The sequence below is a fragment of the Amblyraja radiata genome, chromosome 34 (assembly GCF_010909765.2).
Source record: "Amblyraja radiata isolate CabotCenter1 chromosome 34, sAmbRad1.1.pri, whole genome shotgun sequence".
Lineage (NCBI taxonomy): Eukaryota > Metazoa > Chordata > Chondrichthyes > Rajiformes > Rajidae > Amblyraja > Amblyraja radiata.
Genome location: NC_045989.1, coordinates 26,669,288 through 26,694,812, shown reverse-complemented (window position 1 = coordinate 26,694,812; position 25,525 = coordinate 26,669,288). Strand labels below are relative to the sequence as shown.

At 41.3% G+C, this 25,525-nt stretch overlaps 1 protein-coding gene across 1 annotated transcript in view; it reads left to right on the top strand.

Annotated features, from left to right (window-relative positions):
- The window catches only part of plekho2 (pleckstrin homology domain containing O2), a 28,520-nt gene extending 2,995 nt beyond the window's left edge, over positions 1-25,525 (top strand). Inside the window, exons 4-6 of the mRNA XM_033050640.1 lie at positions 18,089-18,193; positions 20,553-20,651; positions 23,113-25,525. Coding sequence (XP_032906531.1) covers positions 18,089-18,193; positions 20,553-20,651; positions 23,113-24,036 — 1,128 coding nt within the window. The 3' untranslated portion in view covers positions 24,037-25,525. The remainder of the gene's footprint in view (positions 1-18,088; positions 18,194-20,552; positions 20,652-23,112) is intronic.

Here is a 25,525-nt window from a genome sequence, read left to right as displayed (position 1 = left end):
ATTACAAAACAATATTGGTAATTCCCCCATGATCTGCATCCCAGATGTTGAATTGGTGGTGTCAGAGACACACGTTACGATCTTTCAAGATTTTACAGATGCTGGAATTGTTGCTTGTGGTTTGATGGGTAACAAATGTGACTCCACTGTTTAAGAAAGGAAGGAGAGATAAGTTAACACAATGTAGCCGGCATCGACAAAGATGTAATGACAGAACACATGGAAAATAATATTAGGACTTTGCAAAGTCAATATAGATTTATGATACATCTTTGATTAATCTATTGGCTATTCTTTGACTATGTACATAGTTGAATAGATAAAGGAGAACCAGTTGATATGGTGTATTTAGATGTCTGAATGACTTGGGATACATTTCTTGATAGGCAATTAACTGACAAGTTTAGAGCAAATGGAATTGGGAGGCAGGGTAATGTGCTGAGATTGATTGTGAATTGATTATTGGACAGAAAACAAATAGGGAATCAATGGATCCATCAATTTGGCTGGTGATGACCAGTGGCTGTATCTGATTGGCCGGCTGTTACCAGTGGACCTACAGGGACTGATGTTTGAGTTCCAGCTATTCACAATCGACATAAGTGAAGTTAAATAATTTTAGGTTTAGGTTTATCATTGTCACATGTACAAAGGTACAATGAAAAGCTTTGTTTGGCATGCTAACCAATCAAATCAGATAATATACGTAAATACAATCTAACCAAACTCAAGTGCAATACGCAGAGCAAGAGAAAAGATACAGAATGCATCTTTCCCAGTTTGCTAATAATACTGAACAAAGTTGGATTGAGAATACAGAAGTGTATATATAAAAGCAAATATGGTCAAACAGATTGAGTGGGCAAGAACATAGGATATAATGTGCAATATGTGGTCATTCACGTTTATACATAAAGAAGAAAAGCTGAATGTTTGTTAAATGATGAGAGACTGGGTAGAATTGATGCTCACAGGGATGTTACGATACTGAATTCAACACAGAGATGCAGCAAGTGATTAAGAAGGAAAATTATATGTTGACATTTATTATAAGAGGATTTAATTAGAGCTTAAGTCTTAATGCAGTTGTATTTACATTTATTTATTATTGTCACGTATCAAGATGCAGTGAAAAGCTGTTCTGCGTGCTATACGGGCAAATCATACAATACAAGCGTGCATGAGGCTATGCAAAACAGAAGTTAAACAGAGTGCAGAATATAGTGTTACAGAGAAAGTGTAATTTAAAAAAAGTGCAATGGTTGCAAAAAATGTAGATTGGAAGATCAGGAATTCATCCTTGGCCTGTGAGAGGTGTGTTAGAGATACTAATAGTAGCAGGGAGGAAGCATTTCTTGACTTTGATGAGACATGCTTTTAAGCTTTTGTAACTTCAACCTGATTGGGATAAGGGAGAAGAGAGAATGACTGGGGTGTGAGTGGTGCTTGACTATGTTGGCTGTTTGGATGGAGTTGATGGTGGGGGAGGCTAGTTTGTGTGATAGACTGGGCTGCGTTCACAACTCGCAATGCCATACTGTCATGGATTCCACTAGGATGCTTTCTACAGTGCATCTATGGAGATTCATAAGATTAATTGGAGACAAGCTGAATTTCCTTTTTTCCTTTGAGCAAATAGAGGTTTTGATATGTTTTCTTGCCCACAGCATCAATGTGGTTAGACAAGGACAAATTGATGATATTTACACCTAGGAACTTGAAGCATTTCAACTTCAGGACTCTTGCATTCACCCTATCTAATCCTTTAATGATATGTATGCCTCTATAAGATCCCATCTCATCCTCCTGCACTACAGCAATAAAGTCCTAGCCTCCCCAACCTCTCCCTATAGCTCAGGCCCACGAGTCCTGGCAATATTCTCATAAATCTTTTCTGCACCCTCCCAACGTAACAACATCTTTCCTACAGCAGTGTGCCGAAAGACTTCTTGATCACCCTCTCAACTCGTGATGCCACTTTCAAGAAACTGTATCTACGCTTCTAGATCCCTACTCTCCAATACTCTCCCTATAGCTCAATGTGATGCCACTTTCAAGAAACTATGTACCTGCACACTCCTAGATCTCTCTGCTCTCCAATACGCCCCAGAACCCTGCCATTTACTGTATAGGTCCTGCCTAGGTTTGACTTCGCAAAATGCAAGACTGCACTTCTCTGTATTAAACTCCATTCACCATTCCTCAGCCCACCTCACCAAGTGATCCAAATCCTGGTGTAATTTTTGACAACCATCTAAGCTATCTTCAATACCACCCACTTTGGTGTCATCTGCAAACTTACTAATCATACAGTGCATTCAGAAAGTATTCAGACCCCTTCACTTTTTCCACATTTTGTTATGTTACAGCCTTATTTTAAAATTGATTAAATTCATTTTTCTTATCATCAATCTACACAATACCCCAGAATAAAGAAGCAAAAACAAGTGTTTAGAAATGTTTGCAAAGCAACTGAAATATCACATTTACATAAGTATTCAGACCTATGACACTTAAAATTGAGCTTAGGTTCATCCTGTTGCCATTGATTATCCTTGAGATGTTTCTGCAACTTGATTAGAGTCCACCAGTGGTAAATTAAACTGATTGGACATGATTCGGAAAGGAACACACCTGTCTATATAAGGTCCCACAGTTGACAGTGCATGTCAGAGCAAAAACCAAGCCATGAAGACGAAGGAATTGTCCGTAGACCTCAGAGACAGGATTGTATCGAGACACAGATCTGGGGAAGGGTATAAAACAATTTCTGCAGGTCCCGAAGAGCAAAGTGGCCTCCGTCATTCTTAAATGGAAGAACTTTGGAACCAACAGGACTCTTCATAGAGCTGGCCGGATGTAAGCCACTCCTCAGTAAAAGGCACATGACAGCCCGCTTGCAGTTTGCCAAAAGGGTTGTTTTCTCTGGTGCTCTGGTCCGATGAAACCAAGATTGAATGGCAAGCGTCACGTGTGGAGGAAACCAGGCACCGCTCATCACTTGGCCAATACCATACCTACGGTGAAGCATGGTGGTGGCAGCATCATGCTGTGGGGATGTTTTTCAGCGGCAAGAACTGGGAGACTAGTCAGGATCGTGGGGAAAGATGAACTGAGCAAAGTACAGAGAGATCCTTGATGAAAACCTGCTCCAGAGAGTTCTGGATTTCAGACTGGGGCAGAGGTTCACCTTCCAACAGGACCACGACCCTAAGCACACAGCCAAGTCAATGCAGGAGTGGCTTTGCGATAAGTATTTTGTGAATGTCCTTGATTTGCATTTATTTGTTGTCTAGTTGACTCTCAAATGATGCAATTAAGAATCAATTGCATTGGTGACTTTATAGTTACGTTAAGGCCAGAATGATTAAGAAAGGCAGATTTCCTTCCCTGAAGGACATTAGTGACTATGTGATTATATTGTTTTGTTTATTTGGCTACCACAACACCATTTGTACCTGCGTGGTCCAGGCCTTTGCTAATCAATTAACCACTGTTCTACCACATCTATAGAAATCCAGCATGTTGGTTACTTACTCCCTAATAACAAATTCCATAACCACCATTGACATTTAACTGAAAAGTCTATTGTTCTCTCGCTCCCACTTAAAATTATCACATTATGATATATTTTTTAATTTTTGCCAATCCACTGATACATATATGATATATTTAATAAATCTTCCAATCCACTGATACATTTTCTGCATTAGCAAATGTTTGGAAGATAATAAGTAAACTCTCTAGGAATTTTCTCATCCACTATTTTATAATATCCCAGGGTGAAATTTGATTAGTTTCCCATTACCATTTATTTAACCTTGCATTAAAGCCAAATATGTATTTCTTTTTTATTTCTGTCACAGTATTTTTTTTTGCTCTGAAATTACTGCAAAAGTATACACATACCATTTCCTTGCTGTTGACTACAATAGAATCAATGCCTATCTATAATTGGTTCACACTTTCTTAACTACTTCCTTTCTTAAGTATATTTATAAAAATGTTATTTAATCTTGATATGGCACTTTATAAGCCTTTCCTTTTACTGTACACAAATACATTTCTAACTTACTTTTGACAAAAGGGATCCTTTGTTGTTAAAGTCCCTAATGCCGATCTTGTATAGGATTAAGTCAAGTCAAGTTTATTCGTCACATACGCATACAAGATGTGCAGTGAAATGAAAAGTGGCAATGCTTGCGGATTGTGCAAAAAAACTACAAAACAGAATGGAACAGAATCAGTAATTACATATTTGTGGGGGAAAAAAGAAAAAAACAGCAATTTTAAAAAGACACTACACAACAGTAAATTGGTACAGTAAGTTAGTACAAGAGCCTGAAGACTGCAACAACCAGGTTCAGGAATAGCTACTTCCCCACAGCCATCAGGCTATTAAACCTGGCTCGGACAAAACTCCATCACTGCCGGCCCGCGGCCAACTTCTACCGCGGGTCCGGCATGGACTTACCATCACCCCTGGAGGGGAGCTTCGACCACCAGCCCTGCGGTCTGCGGTGCTTCTGGCTGCGGCGCGGCGGGAACCTTAAATCTTCGACCGCCAGGCTGCGGCCTACACCAGCCTGAAGCCGCGGTCTCCGGTGGGGAAGAGCCGATCCTGGACTTACCTTGCCTTTGACTTTGTCCCTTACCATCTGGACGCCCGCAGCAACGGCTGCGGAAGGTGGAGGTCCCGACCACGGGGGGAAATGGAGGAGGTCTGGCCAAGTTCTGTGCCTTCCACCACAGTGATGAATGCTGTGGTGGATGTTTGTGTTACATTTTTATTGTGGTTGTGTGTTCTTTATTATTGTACCGCTGCTGACAACCCAAAATTCCACCGACCCTGGTTGTGTGGCAATAAATTCTATCAATCAATCAATCAACTCTGATTATTAATAACCCATTATCTGTTATTTGCACTTTATCAGTTTATTTATTCATATGTGTATATATTTATATTATGGTATATGGACAAACTGATCTGTTTTGTAGTAATATGCCTACTATGTTCTGTGTGCTGAAGCAAAGCAAGAATTTCATTGTCCTATTAGGGACACATGACAATAAACTCACTTGAATTTGAACTTGAACTAGTCCCTGGTGAGATAGGAGTTTACAGTCCTAATGGCCTCTGGGAAGAAATTCCTTCTCATCCTCTCTGTTTTCACAGCATGGCAACGGAGGCGTTTGCCTAACCGTAGCAGCTGGAACAGTCTGTTGCTGGGGTGGAAGGGGTCCCCATAATGTTGCTGGCTCTGGATCTGCACCTTCTGATGTACAGTTCCTGCAGGGGGGCGAGTGTAGTTCTCATAGTGCGTTCGGCCGAACACACTACTCTCTGCAGAGCCTTCTTGTCCTGGGCAGAGCAGTTCCCAAACCAGATTGTGATGTTTCCGGACAAGATGCTTCTCACAGCCGCTGAGTAGAAGCACTGGAGGATCCTCAGAGACGCTCAGAATTTCCTCAATTGCCTGAGGTGGTAAAGGCGCTGCCTTGCCTTACTCACCAGTGCGGTAGCATGTGATGTCCATGTCAGATCCTCTGAGATGTGGACGCCCAGGTATATTTAAAGCAGCTCACCCTATCCACAGTATCCTCATTTTCTTCAGTGGTGTGTACGTCCTCGGATGATGTGCCCTCCTAAAGAATTAAATATTCTTTTGAATGTCTCCAACTTGTTATAGGTTTACCTGTTAATAGTTTAGGTCTCAAAGAAGTTAGCCTCACTTAAGAACTGCAGATGCTGGTTCATACCAAAGATATAGACAGAGTGCTGGATTAAATCAGCGGGTCAGGCAGCATCTCCAGTGAAAAAATATAGGTGATGTTTCGGATCTGAAGGGTCTGAAGAAGGGTTCCGACCTGAAACGTCACCTATTATTTTTCTCCAGAGATGCTGCCTGTCCCGCTGAGTTACTCCAGCACTTGTGTCTATCTTTAGATTTGTTCTTGTTGAGTTAATTGATTGTAAGCTATTCACTCACGGTCAAATTGTTAAGCAATTCTATAATATATTTGTTTGAGCAGACTCAACTGAACATGTTTTAGATGCATTTATAATTTGCACTCTTCTTCTCCAACCTATATATGTTAAATAATTCCCATGCTAATCACTCCAAGAACGTTACCAACGTTCTTCTCTGGTGACTGTATTTATGCAGCCTGGTACTACTTCCTTACTATTGGAGTTTTGTAGATAACTGTCAACTTTTTAAAATCCTGATTGAAGCCTTAATTCTACCCAACACATCTAATACTATTGTTATAAAAGTAGTTTTTTTCAATGACTGCCCTTCCTCCTTGTTTATTTCCCGTCTAAGATTTCAAAAATATTTTGTGCTCAGTGTTGTCCAGCTTGTAGACAAGCCTATAATGCAGTTACATTATGCCCTTTCGTTTCACGAGCTACAAGGAAAGGTATTGGGATAGGTGATATTAAAATAGAAGCTTGGTCAAAAATAAGGTATTTAGGAATGTCTTGAAGGATTTGTACAATCTATAGGAAAATCATAGTCACAATTAGTTTTAGCATCCTTCTCGCAAGTCTTAATTATTTCTTGATTTATATACTCTGACAGTGTAGCTGCCATCAAGCTCCTATAGATAATTCCCATCATTTCCTTGCACTTACCTCCAACCGTTGATTCTACTTCTTCGTCATCTCAGCCATGATCATCTCTCACACCTAAACCAACCAATTAACAGAACCACACCATCTTCTTTTCCTACTTATCTATCCTTACAAATGTTAAGATCCCTGGATAATTCAGTCCCCAGCCTTGGTCATCATGCAATCACATCTCTCCAGTGGCTATTAAGCCAGACATTCTCTGTGTGCCATTAGTTCATCTATCATTATGAATTCTGTGTGCATTTGGGTAGAGCTTTTAAACATGCTTTTTCACCATTTTCTCCACTCTTGCCTTTTCACGCTGTTCTTTCTCGTCCCACTCTGGTTAGGGCATCCAAATCAATACCTGCACAATTATCTTCCCCTTTTCCTTTCCTTTCTGGCATCTGAATATTCCATTCCTCCCTTCGTCCACTATGCACACACATGCTCACACATATCGGGTTTTAGTAGCATTTTGGAGATTTGTTGTTGATACAGGAATCCCTCTCTTTACAAATTGTTGCTGTCACACAATTGATTCTATGTGTTCTCAATTTACAGGTGGTAGGAAGAGGACGGGGAACAGGGTTCATGGTTAGATTGATGGTGGAAAGAGTGGCTGGAGCCAAAGGAGAGAGTTAGCAAGAGCCAGAGTGGGAACAGTTGAGGAGGTGATATTGCATGGGTGAGTGACTAGAGGGATTAGACGTGGTGAGAGGAGGGAGACTCCTCTGAAGAATTGGAAAAGAAGAGTGTCCACAAGAGCTAAAGAGAGAGAGTAGGCTGGTGAGAAAGCACCTGAGATAACTGTGGGAGGGAGTGGACTGACGAGGATGGGAGAGAGGATGGGCTGACAAGAGCTGGGGTGGGGGGGAGAGAGAGAGTTGGTGGGTACCCTAAAACAGTACATTATGTATGTTATTATTGTCTTATTTTACAGATGAGATTAATAGTATATTTCATTACTTTCATTTGTATTGATGTATTTTAAGCATTTTTGATCAAAATTCTTGAACTCCAGAATATAGCCAGTGGCTTATATTGAAAATAATGGGATACACCTTCCAATTTATGAAATATTTATGCAGATCACAACACTAAAGTGGCCAAATTTTCACCTGATGAATCGTTTATCCAGTAAATATCCCCTTGCATGACAATGACAACTGGAACTTGTCCCTCCAATTTCAAGTCGTCCTCCAACCCCAAGGAGACATTTTTATCCACGGCACTGGGCAGCCACACAACTTTTGAAACTTATGCTTGTGACTTAATGAGACCATATGTAGATCCTTCCTGTGCTATTCCTTTTCACTCTTTCAACATGAATGGCTTCCTGTATCAGTGCTATAGTCAATTTGTGTAATTTCCTAAGGTCTCTGCTTCTATCTGCAATGTATGAAGGCAGAGACTCCAGCAATACCATATTCTGGATCCCCAACTTGCCTCACTCCAGACCCAGCCTTCTGTCCCTGCCCTTTGCTCAAATATACATTAAACAACTTATGGAATGTGACTTCTTCCCAGAACAAACTAATTTTATTATTTCCTGGATGTTATCCTTCCTATCAAACTGTGAAACTCTGATTGCAGCTCATTAAATATGAGAGCAATTTCATCTGATTGCAGATATCTTCTGCCAATGTGGCTGCTGTGGAACACAATGGTTCCTAACACCCTCCACATTACTAAACCGCAATACATCACATGCCCAACCACCTCGGCTACAATTCAATTTATTCTATCTGTAATTACATTTTCATCTATTTATAACTTTAATTATAATTTAGATTAATTAATAATCTGGTTGTAAAGTACCAACTGTGGTTACATTGTTTGCTGTATATTGTAATTTACAGTAAATGTATTTAAATCGGAGAGGAAGAAGCTGCAAAACCTACCAGCTAATAGTCTTCCTGTGATGTTACACACCAATTTTCTTCCCATAATTGGGAACACTCGAGATGGTTGTACCTTCTGGTACCTCTCATTAATTCATCCCTACCACATAAGACACCAATGCAACACCTTTTTGCCTACTCACAGCACGAAAACACGCCCTTTGGCCCAACTTGTCCATGCCGACCAAAATGCCCCATCAATGCGAGCCTCATCTGCCCGCATTTAGCCCATATCCCTCTAAACCTTTACTATACATGTCCATATTCAAATATCTTTTAAATGTTGTAATAGTACCTGCCTCAACTATCTTCACTGGCAGCACGTTCCATATACCTGGGAACCTCTGTGTAAAGAAAGTTACACCTTAGGTTCCTTGATGCCCCTACTCTGAGTACATATTGCATTTACACAAGAGGTTTAAGTTTACCTTAGGATTTAAAAAAGTAAAGTACATTTGTAGAGTATTTTTCAGTGCAGACAGTTACCACGAAGAGGGAGAGATTTAGTACTTGAGGAAAAGAGTTTGTAACCAGTGTCTTGGGCGGATATTCAGGGTTTCACGTAATTCAGATGCCATCAAATGATCTAGTTTATTAGCATAAATACTTTCAATGTAGTTCACCACAAGCTTTCTCTTCAGTACCACCTTGGCAACGTGAGCACTGCTTGGGCTCAGCATGAAAAATATTTTCATTAATATTTCCATGTATTGATAAAAGAGTTTGGCCTTTGGAATACACTATAACTTTCTTAGCTTAAGATGGACACAAAATGCTGGAGTAATCTGCACTATCTTTAGTATAAACTGGCATCCACAGTTACTCCAGCATTTTGTGTCTATCTTTGGTATAAACTAGCAGTCTGAAGTTCCTTTTTACTAGCTCTCCATGCTTTACAGTGTGTGTACCACTAATAAAGCTCTGTTGCAATGCCTGTGATTGAGAAAGATTTTCAACAACTCATCTAGGCAGCACTGTGGCACAGCTGGCAGAGGTGTTGCCTCACAGAACCATAAACCCAGGTTTAATCCTGACCTCAGGTGCTGTCTGTGTGGAGTTTGCACATTCTCCCTGTGACTGTGTGGATTTCCTCCCACATTCCAAAGACGTGCAGGTTTATAGATTAATTGTCCTCCATAATTTGTCCCTAGTGTGTAGGAAGTGGGTGAGAAATGGGAATAATGTTGAGCTAGTGTGAACGGGTGATTAGTGGTGAACGTGGACTCAGTGGGCTGAAGGGCCTGTTTCCACGCTGTATTCCTAATAAACTAGTGTTGGCTTGATGATCTGTGTGGATTTGTGGCCATATATATATATTTCTATGATCCTGTTAAATTGCTGCGCTGATGTATGAAGCAGTGACTTTAGCTCACCTCTGGAATTCATCATTTGGTCTATGTTTAATTGTATAAATTGTTGTGCTGAATGGTGGTGTTATCGGATGTAAAATGTTATCATGTTCATCGTGAGAATATATAAAGAAATTGTTATGAAAATCTAAGCAATGCTGTGCTGAAGATATTTTTTTATACGAGAGCTAAATTAACTAACTTACTGAGAAAGCAGAAGGTTACTGTAAGGAGAAGTGGACTCTTGCCCCAAGATGTTTAAGTTAACATAGAGGTATGTGGCGCCAGCAATGGCTGCCTCGCCAGCAGCCTGTCACGTCCCTTTTCTGTTTTTATTATTTTAAGTATGTTTTAAATGTGTGTTTCAATGTTTCTTGGTTAGTTTATGTGTGTGGGGGGAGGGGGGGAATAAGGGGAAACTTTTTCAGTTACTTACCTCGACGGAGATGCGACTTTCTCAGTGTCTCATCCCCCCCCCCCCCCCCCCCCCCGGCAGCCTAACAACTGGATTGGTGCGGCCTTTCCTGGAGACTGGCCTGGAGCTTCAAGCCACAAGCGTGGCGTGGAATTTAACATCGCGGAGCTGCGATCCTTTGCCGAGGATCGCCAGAAGAAGTGCTCCGACCACGGGGCATGTGGACTTTTAACACCGTGAAGCCGCAGTCTCCGGGAACTCCATGCCGCGGAGTGTTCCCATCCGTCCCGACGTTGGAATTTCGATCATCCCAAACATCGGAACAGTCTGTAGCGGTGAACTGCGGAGGGTTCAAAGGCCCAGACCAAAGGTAAACAAAGGAGGAAGATAACTGAACTTTATTGCCTTCCATCACAGTGAGGATTGTTGATTCCACTGTGGTGGATGTTTGTTTAATTTTATTTTATGTGTGTATTGTGTTCTTTTCACTTAGTATGGCTGTATGGTAACTCAAATGTAACTGTATCTCAATTGGTTAAGTGACAATAAATGCGAACTTGAACATAAAAGAAAATTGCATGCAAGCCTCTCATGTTTCCAATTGGTATCTATTGACTAATAAATGAAACTACTTTATTTTATTTTATTTCTCACATGGAAATTTGAGTATTAAAGGTTGTTTCACAGTTTGTGAAATGTGAAAGGCTCCCTGTAATCAGCCCTGTACAAGTTAGCCAATAGTATCTGTGAGATTAACTCAGCGTACAGAGTTCCTTTAGCGTTAGGAAATTGTGTCATTGTTCTGTGTGTTGCAGTCTGGAGTTCCATTGCATAGTTTTGCTTAATTCTACAGTATGTCTCTCGTTCAGAGGTTTAGGCAGAGCTCAATGTTACTTGTTTTTTGTGGTAGGAACAGTCTAATGAGAACTGGTGACTACGCAGCAGATGGTCACTTGGATGACTGAATATGACATGCTGGTGCACTCGAATGGCCAATCTGAATACAGTTCAGCTGTCTTGATGTGTACTGGCTTGATAAAGCTATATTACAATTGTCTGTATTTAATTAATTTTGCAAAGAACCCAACTTGGCCTCCTATCATTCTCCCTTCCTACCTCTGCAATATGTGTTTGGCTGACTACTATCCGCAGTCTAGATAGACACAAAATGCTGGAGTAACTCAGCGGGACAGGCAGCATCTTTGGAGAGAGGGAATGGGTGATGTTTCGGGTCGAGACCCTTCTTCAGACCTGACCAGAAAGGTCTATAGGAGCAAAGAGGTTCTTCTGCAAATGCGATATGGACAAAACGTGGGCAGGTGGGACAAGTGTAGCTGGGACATGTTGGCCAGTGTGGGCAAGTTGGGCGGAAGGGCCTATTTCCACACTGTATCACTCTATGACTCAAGTTCCAACAGATTTGTCAGGCAAAATATCCCCTTCAGAAAACCATGCTGACTACGGCCTATTTTATCATGTGTTTCTCAGTACCTGGAAACCATAATAATAATAAAATCTACCAACTACTGGTCAGGCTTATGGCCCATAGTTTTTCCTCTTTTGCCTCTCTACCATCTTGAAGAGTGGAGTAACATTTGCCATTTTCCAGTCAAACCCAACAAATGAGGGACGATCTTATTCAAACAGGAAAGATCCAAAGAGGGCTTGACGGGATACATTTTTAAAATTCACTAGTTGGAGAATCTCAAACAAAGAGAGATAGCTACAAGATAAGGGACCAGTCATTTAAATTGCAAGTGTATCAACATTTCTTTTCACAGTGGGTGTGACATTTAGACAGATAGACGTAGGACCGGTTTAGAGGGATATGGGCCAAACGCAGGCAGGTGGGACATGTTGGCTGGTGTGGGCAAGTTGTGCTGAAGGGCCTGTTTCCCCACTCTGTGGCTCTATGATTCTATAACCCTTTGCTGAGTCAAGTTGCTTTGCAGGAATCCACGGCCCTTTAGATACTATTCAGGGTGGGGGTCTGGCATAGGTCTACAGATGTTTGTTAGTGAGCAGGCATTTAAATGTTTGTCGTGCCCTGGCCATTAAAGGAGAGAAAGCAATCAAGATTTGATATTGCAGGACCAAATCCACTTCTATCTAATAACTGGTGGTAGACAAAAATGCTGGAGATGCAGGCAGCATCTATGGAGCGAAGGAAATAGGCGACGTTTCGGGTCGAAACCCTTCTTCAGACTGATGTGGGGGTGGGGGGGGGGGGGGGGAGGAAGAAAGGAAGAGGTGGAGACAGTGGGCTGAGAGAGAGCTGAGAAGGGGAGGAGAAAGTAAGGACTGCCTGAAATTAGAGAAGTCAATGTTCATACCGCTGGAGTGCAAACTGCCCAAGTGAAATATGAGGTGCTGCTCCTCCAATTTATGGCGGTCCTCACTCTGGCCATGGAGGAGGCCCAGGACAGAGAGGGCGGATTCGGAATGGGAGGGGGTTGAAGTGCTGAGCCACCGGGAGATAAGGTTGGTTATTGCGAACCGAGCTGAGGTGTTCGGCAAAGCAATTGCTAAGCCTACGCTTGGTCTCACCGATGTAGAGCAGCTGACACCTAGAGCAGCGGATGCAATAAATGAGGTAGGAGGAGGTGCACCTGGAAAGACTGCTTGGGTCCTTGAATGGAGTCAAGGGGGGAGGTAAAGTGATAAGTGTAGCATTTCTTGCGAGTGCAAGGGAAAGTGCCCGGAGAGGGGGTGGTTCAGGTGGGAAGGGACGAATTGACCAGGGAGTTACGGAGGGAGCGGTCTGTGGAAAGCAGACAGGAGAGGAGATGGGAAGATGTGGCAAGTGGTGGGATCACGTTGGAGGTGGCGAAAATGTCAGAGGATTGCTTGTTGTATGTGACGACTGGTAGGGTGGAAGGTGAGGACAAGGGCGACTCTGCCCTTGTTATGCGTGGGGGGGATGGGAAGTGAGAGCAGAGTCACGGGGTATAGAGGAGACCCTGGTGAGAGTCTCATCTATGGTAGAAAAGGGGAATCCCTGTTCCCAGAAGAATGAGGACATCTCCGATGCCCTGGTGTGGAACACCTCATCCTGGGTGCAGATGCGGCGTAGATGGAGGAATTGGGAGTAGGGGATGGAGTCCTTACAGGAAGCAGGGTGGGAAGAAGTGTAGCCCAGATGACCATGGGAGTCAGTGGGTTTATAGTGGATGTCGGTCAGTAGTCTGTCACCTGCGATGGAGATAGTGAGGTCAAGAAATGGTAGGGAAATGTCAGAAATGGTCCAGGTGTATTTGAATGCCGGATGAAAGTTAGTGGTGAAATGTATGAAGTCAGTGAGTTGTGTGTGGGTGCAGGAGGTAGCACCAATGCAGTCGTCGATGTAGCGGAGGTAGAGTTCGGGCATAGGGCCACGGTACGTCTCGAACAAGGATTGTTCGATGTACCCGACAAAGAGTAGGTATGTTGCAAAGCCTTCCTGAAGCGTCGCTGAAAATCTGTCGCTGCGGGTGTGCGCGATTTTGGTGCCGTTTAGAGGGGGCGGGTTTAAAACGCGATTTTCTCTAGGCTGTTCAAATCGAAGATGTTCAGCCTAGTTAATTATTAACGAAAAATCGCTGAAAGACCCCGTCGCAAAAGCTATTATTAGTTTTAAAGGCCTCGTATAATAGTTATAGTAGTTTAAAAATCAATCTCTAAACCCGCGACCACCAGCAACCGCAGGGTCTCATAAAGCAAATAATTGAAGGTATGTAGCTTATTTTTACATTAAAAAGGGCTTCTAAAGATCCCTTTATACAAAGTTTAATATTGCGAGTAGCTTATTTTGGGCCCATTATATCCCGCAGTATTTTTCTCGGCATTTGGGGGCACAAATCTACCGCAATGTGAACGTTCTAAACCAGCGCGTTCACAGGAACCCACTAGAAAGCTGATTTAAATGGGCATTTATTTACAGCAATTGAACACTAAATTCCTTCCATTTGGTCTATAAATTAATGTAAATGAGATTTAAAAATCATGTTTTATTGTGAATTATTTGTGAATATTATTTGGACATTTAGGCTATTTAAAAATGTTAATCATTTATTAAGAAATGGATAGATGTTTAGATCTAGTGATTGAAGTCTGAAATTAGCTACAATTAGGTAACTAACTAATTATATGCTTTAATTTCAGGTCATCCAAGTAAGATTATTTTATATTTGTTTCAGAATGCTTCAATCTATGATAACTGAAAATTTCATTCAGTTCTCTTAATTTTTAAGAAAGTTATGGGCTTTTGACTGTTCACGATCACAGCTTTTTTGTTATGTCCATAGAAAATCAATAGGGAACAAGATGCTCATTTCCGAGTATGAAAATGGCCATAACTTTTTTAATACTTGAGATATGAAAGTGAATTAGGTGTCAAATTAAACTTATTTTTATGCTTTATCTGATGGGATAAATTGCAGACTTGATTTTTAAAATCTCAAAATGTTGTAACATTGCTACAAAGAGGAAGGCATAGCTGGGGTCCATGCACGTGCCCATAGCTACGCCTTGTATTTTGAGGAACTGGGAGGAGTCAAACGAAAAGTTATTACGGGTAAGGACCAGCTCCGCTAGGCAGAGGAGAGTATCAGTAGACGGGAACAGAATCAGCAATCTATCAGTGCTGTGAAGACTAGATAATTACAGATAGTTTGGGAGTGGTTTGAAGATAAGGTACTACCCAGTATTCCGCAGGTTTCCGCCTTCCGCAGGGATCGTTCCCTCCGCAACTCCTTGGCTCACTCATCTCTAACCCTCACTCATTTAATAATAAGGAGTAAGCCATTTAGAACGGAGACGAGGAAACACTTTTTCTCACAGAGAGTGGTGAGTCTGTGGAATTCTCTGCCTCAGAGGGCAGTGGAGGCAGGTTCTCTGGATGCTTTCAAGAGAGAGCTAGATGGGGCTCTTAAAAATAACAGAGTCAGGGAATATGGGGAGAAGGCAGGAATGGGGTACTGATTGGGGATGATCAGTCATGATCACATTGAATGGTGGTGCTGGCTCGAAGGGCCGAATGGCCTACTCCTGCACCTATTGTCTATTATTTCTTCCCACCCAAAGTATTGCTTCCCCAGGTACTTTCTTCTGCAACTGTAGGAGATGCAAAACCTGTCCTTATACTTCCTTCCTCAACTCCGTACAAGGACCCTGACAGTCCTTTCAGGCTAGACAGAGATTCACATGCACCTCCTCTAACCTCATCTACTGCATTCGGTATTCCCGATGTGTGCTCCAGTGCTTTAGCGAGACCAAACATAGGCTCACTGACTGTTTCGCTGAACACATACGCTCGGTCCATCTAGACCTATGGGATCTTCCAGTTTCAACTCCCCTTCCCATTCCCACACTGATCCTTTCTGTCCTGGGCATCTTCCATTGTCAGAGTGAGACCACCTGCAAATTGGAGGAACAGCACGTCATATTTTGCTTAGGTAGCTTACAACCCAGTGGTATGAACATCAAAGTCTGTAATTTTAAGTAACTTCTACTTACACTCCCCCCCCTCCTCTTTTGCCCACACCTGCCCTTCGCCCACCCTTGCCGTTTTACCAGTTCCACACATGGTTTCTTTTGAGATCACACCTTCCCTTGGCAACAATGGGGCCACCAGGCACTCCCTGCCTGAGCACATTTGTGGATGGCCCTGATTGGTCCTGGTGTTTCCTCGCCTCTGGCTCTTCACCTCCCCCCCCACCCCCACCTTTCAGTCTGAAGAAGGGTCCCGATCCGAAACATCATCCATCCTTTTTCTCCAGAGATGCTGCCTGACCTGCTGAGTTACTCAAGCACTGAGAGGCAGATCAGGGGACAGTCCTTGGAGGGAGTATGCCGGCAGAAGAAAAATAGTTGCATAACATTGAAATGACTCAAGAGATTCAGGGATGGTTAGCTGTGGGTTGTTCTCAAGGGAAATGAAACAGGAATTGTGCACTTGAGGGGGTATTTGCTGGGACTAATAGAGGAAGTTGCAGTAAGAAAGAATTAATTACTGGATTTTAACTTGTCTTTCCCAAAGAAAGGGTTAGGATTCATGAGCAAGCAGATTTCCAGTGTGTCATGTTTGGGAACTAAGATAGACACAAAGTGCTGGAGTAACTCAGCGGGTCAGGCTGTATCTCTAGACAAAAAGGATAGGTAACGGATTGGGTTGGAACCCTTCAGTCTGACCCGAAACAACACACATCCTTTTTGTCCAGAGATGCTGCCTGACCAGCTCAGTTACTCCAGCACTTTAGTATAAACCAGCATCTGCAGTTTCTTTGATGTCCACCATTGGGATATAATTTCATGCCAAGTTTGGGAAACACTAGAGATTCCAGTGTTGGCTACCCACCTAGGAATAGAGGCAGGAAGCACTGGCAGGTGTAAAATGGACATGTTCAGAACACAGGGGCATTAGTAGCCCTGGGATAGGAACAGATTAGGATTATTCTTGTCACGTGTATCGAGGTACAGTGAAATGCTTTGATTTTGTTTTGTTTTGAGATATAGTATGGAAACAAGCCCTTCAGCCCACCTACGCTGGCTCCACGCTGACCATCAATCACCTATTCACACTAGTTCCCTGTTATCCCATTTTTGCATGTACTCCCTACACACTGAGGGCAATTTACAGAGGGCTAATAAATCTATAAACCTGCATGTCTTTAACATGTGGGAGGAAACATGAGCACACAGAGGATACAGTCACAGGGAGAACATGCAAACTCCGCACAGACAGCACCCGAGGTCAGGATCAATCCCGGCTTTTTGCCGTTGTGAGGTAACAGCTCTACCAGTTGCGCTGCTGTGCTGCCCTAATTTGCATGTTATCCAATCAGATCAGATAGTACTTTACATAAATACATTGGTCAAACTTATGCACAATAGATAGAGGAAAGGGGAAGATTCAGTGCAGACTATCATTTTCAGCATTGTAGCACATCAGTTCCATAGAATGCATGTGTAAAATTAGAAGGCCATTTAGAGATGCAAATAGTTCCCTAAAGAAAAGAAAAACCTAAAATATTCCTGATTGTGGAACTAAACTCTAAAATAAAACAGAGCTTGCCTGAAACACTCAGCAAGAAGTTTATGTGTGGATCAGATATTTGAGCTGTTTCTTGCAACAATGACAAATATTGCAGGTCAGAGCTCTTCGACTGCACATCTGAGCACTGCTTGAATCTGATGAACGTTTTGCCTCTCCAACCCTTTAGGTTGTGAGTTCCACATTCCTGGGTGAAAAATATATTTCCCTCGTCTCCAATCCTTTCACAAATAAAGTGATATTTGCTGAGGTCCTCTGTGTTCATTCTATCTAGGCCCCTCGTCATTTTATGACCTTTGAGATTATACTCTGTCTTCAATCCCAAAGAAAGTAACAGTAAATTATCTAATCAAACAATAGCGACAGTTTTCCATTCTGGCAACATCTTTGTAGATCTCCTCCACATCCTCACAATCATATCTTTCCTGTGAAATGGTGATCAGAACTATGCACAGTTTTCAAACTGTGAACTCTGACCTGAATAATGTTGTACACAGTTCCAGTGTGATCTATTGTATTCTATACAAATAAAGTATCCCATATACCTTTTTAACATTAGTTGACTTGCTAGACTTGAAGATCTGCAGATATACACATGAAAATCCCTTTCTTCATTCACATCACTCAATATACTCCCATTCGCCTCTCAAAATGCACTGTCTTGCACTTTTCCTGATTTAATTCAATTGACCATTTTTCTGACTAAACATTCAGTATCCTGGAGGGATAATGAAAGAGAATTGATGAAGTGTAGCTGTTTCTCTTGTTTTTCAGGTACCCGAACCAAAGTTTCAAGTTCCAAATGCTGAAGAAAAGGATTTGTGGCTGACTGCCTTAAATGAAGCAATCAAAGAGGCCAACAATGAACGGTTTGATCAGGTGATTGTTTTCAGTGTCAGTAAACTGCTGTGCAGACTGGATTGGTAATCAACTCGTGGCCCAGGTGTTATAGGGTACAGCAGAAACAAGACAAGAATCACCCTCCGTTCACATTGAGCCAATTCTGTGAAACACAAAGTACTGGAGTAAAGCAGTGGGTCAGGCAGCATCTCTGGGGGACATAGATATGCGACCCTTATGTCGGTCAGGACCCTTATGGAGCATGTAAAAGGATCCAACCCAAACGTTGCCTATCCATTCCCTCTACAGATACTCCCTGACCCACTGAGCTATTCCAAAACTTTGTGTTTTAATCAAGATTCCATTTGCAGTTTCTTGTGCCTCCCTGGAGCTAATTCTGTACACTTCTCACAGAAATGTTAATCTTCATGAGAAGGTCCATGTGGCATCTTACACAAAATGGTGTACCCTTTATCCTTACTATATGGACAGATTGATTGTGATCACGTATAGTCTTTTCTTTGACTGGACAGCATGCAACAAAAAAGATTTTCATTGTACCTCAGTACATATGACACTAATAATAACTAAACTAATCTAATTTAAAAATTAAAATCTAAAAGGATGCCATTGATCAGGCATGTAGGCATGTCATCACAGTGATGACCGTAAATGGTTATACATTATCACATGGTCTTACAAAAGCTCAGCATCCACGGTTTCCAGTTTCACTTCCCAGGGGCTTACCAGTCTCACGCTTAGATCAGATAAACAGAGGAACACTATTTCCTGTACAGTGAAGTTAAGAACATAGACTTAAAGTGATGGAAAAAGACAGGGAATCTGAGAAGAAATCTTCTTACATAGAATAGTTAAGCACTGCAGTGCATTGCAATGTTGTGAAAATGGAGAACTACTCACTGCACTACAGGAATTAGAATCACAGAATGGTTTAAGCAGAGACAGAGGCCTTTCATCCTATGAAATCTCTGCCTGTTCTTTGTGGAGAAATCCCATTAGTCCAATATCCCTTTTTCCTTGCGGCTCGGCAATAAATCCCACTTAAATGCCCATAGAACTGTTCCATCACCCTGATAGGCAGTGCACTCCAGTGCTTCACCATTCTGTAAGTTTGTATGTTTCCTTTCATATCCTTGTGTCTTTTCATATCATTTTAAAGTCTGTCTTGCCTGGATCTCACTTTAATGGGAATAGGTTCTCTCCATTGACCTTGCATAAGCACATTATGATCATCTATACCTTCCACAGTAACACCATAACACTGTAACCTCATGGTTAAAATATTTCATTCATGGATCCATTCCAGTCAATCTTTTCTAAACCTTGTCCTATTTCTACACATCATTCCTCAAGATAAATGACTAGAATTGAATGCTATACTCCAGTAACTTCAATTTGTTGCTAAATTATGTTATTAAATATTCAAAATAACCATCATGATTTAGCCATGGAAACATCTTAGGTTGCTGAAAATCTGAAGTAAAAACAGAAATTGTTTCAAATACTCAGCAGGCCAAGTGACATCAGTGCACAGAGAAACAGAGTTAACATTTTAGGATTATTGGAGTTTTAAGGGCCTGTCCCACTTGGCGATTTTTTTTCGGCAACTGCCGGCATCATTGACTGACGTATCAGGTTCAAAATCTTTTGGTGACACTGATATGACGCCGGCAGTCTACTTTGCCATCTTCATTCTCAATGTGATCTGTTACTTTCAAATATTTTTGGCCATATAATATCACACTTTTCAGTGTTAAACTTCAGCTGCCACTTCTCTACACATCCTGTTAGGGTTAGGTTAATGCACTATCACCATCCTCTTCAGTTTGAAGACATATACAGATTTTTTAAACTCTATCCCCATTAATATATGCCCCAGTGTTTATCCCAAGGAAACCTCTTCCTACAATTTCCACTCCTTAATCCCATTTCCTAATTATGTTACAACTGACCCTTTTTTCCCCCCCCAGGCATGATTCTGATCATTTTTGTACGCCTTTGTCTGATATTTCATCAAAACAATTAATAGTTCAATTCACTTCACATTTTTAATGGCAAAGTTAAATTATGATGCTGTGGTAAGGGATAGAATTTATCGTCCTATAATGATCACAGTCTGAGGTGGTTTGCTGCTGTTTGCCAATGATAAAGCTTTTACTTGACCGATTTATTCTGGTAAAAGTTGCTGTATGTTGCAAAGAACCTGAACCCCAAATTATGCTGATGCACAAAACAGAAGTAGAGTGAAATCTGTCAGGACTGTCCTTGCCTTCATTTTCAGATCATAAATGTGATCAGATATCATACCTGCAGTGTCAGCAATGTTCTGTCAAGCCCCTGAATATTTTAACATCATTTACTGAATATTTGTGTTTAGGTTACAGTGGATGAAAAAAATTCTCTGGATCACTTGACACGCAACAGAGTGAAAATAAACCACAGCAGAAGACCACCAACCAGACAACATCGGAGAGAAGTAAGTTCCGCTGTAAAATTAGAAATTCCTTGTGTGGAGCACATACATTCACTTGCCAAAGCACATTAAATGTTCACAAGATCCACATGACAACCACGTTTTTAAACAATTAAGAGTTACATTCAAGAATGTTACACATCAAGGTTCAAGATTAATCAACCACTGCAGTTAGTAGGAACCAAATATTACAGCATCCGATGTGACACAGTCAGGCTTATCAAAACACTCTAAGCTTCCAGCTTCATTTCCTGCCTTGGGATCCACCCACCTGGAAAAGTCATTGGTACAAAAAACATTCACTTGTTAAAAAAAACATTTAATTGGTCAGAGATTATGCACTTGATCCCTGAATTTTGATCTATGTTAGAAACATAGAAAATAGGTGCAGGAATAGGCCATTCGGCCCTTCGAATCATGGCTGATCATCGAAAATCAGTACCCCGTTCCTGCTTTTTTCCCATATCCCTTGATTCCCTTAGCCCTAAGAGCTAAATCTAACTCTCTTGAAAACATCCAGTGAATTGGCCTGTTCCTGTTACTGGGGAAAGTCAACATTTTGTCTTCACAAAGGTGATGTGGATATTGTAAGAACCTTTTTTGTTTTGAATTAGCTTTGTTGACAGCAAAAGAAACCAAGTGCTGGAATAACTCAGTGGGTCAGGCAGTATCTTTGGAGAACATGGATAGGTGAAGTTTCGAATCGTGACCCTTCTTCAGACCGTTCTCCAGAGATGCTGCCTTACTTTGTGTCTTTTTTTGGTAAACCAGCAAATGCAGTTCCTTGTTTCCAGATTTATTGCAATTTTGATTACCTATCACACTGAGTCTCTTGTGCAGAGTAAGTGAAGCAAGGACCAGAGGCCATAGGTTTAAGGTGAAGGGGAAAATATTCAATAGGGATCTGAGAGGTAGCTCTTTCACACAAAAGGTGGTGGGTGTATGGAACAAGCTGCCAGAGGATGTAGTTGAGGCTGGGACTGGCCAAATGTTTAAGAAACAGTTAAGACAGGTACATGGATAAGACAGGGATATGGACCAAATGCAGGCAGGTGAGATTAGTGTAGATGGGACATGTTGGCCAGGGTGTGCGCAAGTTGGGCTGATGGGCCTGTTTCCATGCTGTATCACTATGACCTGTAACTGACCCACCATTTGTAGTTCTTAAGCTCCACTAAACTTTCATTCTGTCTTGTACATTACATCTGCCGTGCCATTTATCCATGTTATGGGCTGAAGGATCATCTAATGAAAAAGGGATGGAAAGGCCAAATTATCTCTCTATAGTTTTGACCTCTGAGGTTCCTGTGTACCTGGAGTTAGTATTCAGGGGTTGGGAATTTGATTGAATCCCATCTCTCAGCAAAATTTGGTTAATGAAACACAACATTAGATGAACTCTGAAAATGAAATAAAGCTGATGCAGAATGCTAGATTTTGGAAATCTGAAATTAACAGAAAACTACTGAAAGGCATCAGATTAGACGTCATTCACGCTGAGTGAAGAGTAAACACTTCAGATAACAATTGCTCAAGAAAGGGTTATTAAACATTAGGATTAAAGAGCAACCAGCAATAATGTTACAGAAACTGAAGTAGCCCACTCATGAAGATCATGGCCAACTTTTACCTCTTTACTGCAACCTTATCTCTAGATTCTCTTGATGTCTAAAAAACAATTAAGACTGTTTCCTGACACCACTGAACCCTCGGGTGGAGTATTCCAATGGTTCACTACACTCTGGGTGGAAAGATTTCTCCTCTGGCCTGAATTGCTGATCCCTGGTTGTAGATATTACAGTAAGGGGAAACATCATCTGCTGAGCTCATTCGAACATAGAATGTAATTTATGATTCATATCATTCAACATTTTTCTTTAGTACAACTGATTTCTGCATGGATTTTCCCCTGAAGTAGTGTTTACTCCATTTTAATGTGTATTGACCTGAAATTGGCCATACTCAATCAATTGCTGTTTTATATTGAGCCATAATTCTGATATTGAAGTCCCAGCCCTCTCTGTGAAATTTGACTGTTCACTTGCCAGTTTGTCAGCTCCTCACCTAAACTGTTTTAGAGATTGCTGCTGTTAATTACTTAACAGATCAGGCAGCAGAGGACAGATGACATTTCAGGTCGATAACCTTTAGATTAATCTTCTGATTCATTTGTATGAAGGAGGGCCCCCGCCTGAAATGTCATTAATCTCTTCCCCCCCCCACAGATACTGCCTGACCTGCTAAGTTCCTCCAGCACTTTGAGTTTTGCTCACGATTCCTGCATCTGCAGCCTCATAGGAATCCATGTATCAATCTACACCTGATTCATCAGCTGCTTTGTCACCTCCAAAGATGCTGCCCAGCCAAATGTATTGTTCTTCACTTTTCTGTTGGCTAAATTGTGTTGCATCTCAGCATGTTAAAGAGTAATTATGGGCTCTAATCATTTCTTTTTAAATGGTAGGTTGCCACTGCTGTGTCTGATGGAATGCAGAGATTGGAACTTGGTGCTCAGAATCTTATAACTGAAAACAAAAGTGAAGAGAATTCAAAGGGAAATGTTCGTGACCATGCCAACACGAATAGACCTATCCTCATGCCTAAGGTGAAACCCAGTAATGCAAAAGTCAACATTGGGCCAGAGGTTTTGGACAGCCAGGGCAAGGAGCCTGTGATCAAGGAAGGGGAGGAACCTGTGACCAAGGAAGGGGAGGGGCCTGTGACCAAGGAAGGGGAGGAGTCAGCATCCAATGAAGGGGAGGGGCCAGCAAACAATGAAGGGGCGGGGCCGATGACCAAGAAAGAGGCGGAACCGGCGACCAATGAGGGCAAGGAGACGGCTGGAGCAGACCCCATAGAATGGGAAAATGCAAATGAATCTGATTGCCAAGCAAATGTATCCAGGGGTGATGAAGTGAAGAACCTATCTTCTGAAACAAACAGTACTAGTTCACTTTCTAGAGCAAATCTATCCAGAGTTAAATGTTCTTCCATGGGGAATCTCTTGGGCGAATCCAAACCGAAAGGAATGAAGAAAGGATTCAATGCCTATTTTGCTGACCTAAAGAATGAGAATGTGGAAAAAATGGAAGGTGAAATAGCATTGGAGCTAAAAGTAACACAGAAACTTCTCCATCAAGTGACTCAGGTCTTGGATCCAGGTAATGACACACCTGGTGAGCAGAGTGATGCCACACAGAATGGCCAATCAACCAAGCATGCCGCACACTTACTAAACGAAGCTATGGCCAAATGGTCAGAGGCTGACAAAGTCTTGCAGGAACTTAAAGATTTAAAAGAATTATGCAAGAAATCTGAGACACTCACCTTGGAGGAGAAAGTGAGACGCAAAAATCTGTTGATTATCCACAGAAGAAGTATGCCATAGTTTGACTGTAATGTACAGGAATGCCAGTGCAAACTTGCTGGGTAGACTAATTGTTATATCCAAATCTTAAACCAAGTTTCTTACATTATCTTAAATTTGTCTGCAGTAAGTGGACAAGAAGTGGGAGCCTATGCAGTTGGCCAGAACATCTTTGATGAAGTAATAGATTTTTTGTAAAATAATTATTTGTATGGTATTGAGCTGAGAATCTGGGATCATGCAATGATCACACCAGTATGGTTATGCTAATCACCAGCTTGACTGCTACAGAGTCAAACATTTTGCACACGCTCAGTTTTTTAATCTTAGCTAATAAGAGCTTCCTCAGATTTTTTTTGCTCTAATTTTCCTTTGTTCTTGTTGTTTCAACTCTCTAGCTTTCCTGTTGTGTTGTTCAACTATGATTTGCAGCAAATGCAGGGGTTATAGAGTTCCCTCTGCATGCTGTATGTCCTTTTTTAAATTATCCAATGGTATGATGAAGGTTGTTACAATAGATTTATTTCTGACAGTGTTGTTGTCAACGTGATGGCAAGAATGTTGTTTGTGAGTCCTGTTTGTGAAGGAGACAGGCTACTGAGTCCATTCCTGCCCAGGGTCAGAAGGCAATTATGTTCTAATTCTGTAATCATTAAAATATGAATGTAAAGTTGCTGATTTGTAATTTCCAGTCAGTATTTCAGTTACCGCAAGTATTACTGTATTTAGTTTAACTGCATTGTTCAAACAATATTTGTACAAGTATTTCTGCAAAAACACGATAGTTGCATTTGTAAGAAACCACATTTTCAAAGATTGTGTTTTAAAAACAACTGTCATTGGGGATAAGAGGGGGTTAGGGGCAAGAATGTTTCAGATTTGCAATAATAGTTATTCTTCCTGCAGGATTTTCAAAACTAAAGGTATTTACAATAGCTACAAGTTTTGATACTGCAAACTACAAATACTGAAGGTTGCGTATTATTTTATTTAATGGAGCATCATTGTACAAGTGTCAATACAAATGATTCGTGTCAATTTCCAGTGGCCTCCCACATTGAAACCAGCAGCTGCATTCTGAAGAGTCTTATTACTGCATGGAGGTTACATGGAACAAAGTATTTACTCCAAGACTTGTTTTCCCCAAGACAGCTTTTTTTCCCTGCTTATCAATTTCCAAAGTAATTTAAAAGTGGCTCTCTACAGTTTGAGATTGAAATTGCATTATAACCAATTTGCGCTATGGAAACAAGCATTATAGCGGAACTACCTGTATTTCTGTGACCTCCAATTATTTTTACTGCCAGTATTAATAATTATGCAAAAATAAAACAAAATGACTGTCTTAGTATATACCAAGTGGAATGTTTTATATATCCTACCAATTAACACTGGCTTATTGCTTTATTTATATTTTAACCATGTTTATATTTTTCCATAATGAAGGAAATATACCATGAAATAATGTAGAAACATTTTAAAATAAAAAGGCATTCTGTCAACCACAGTA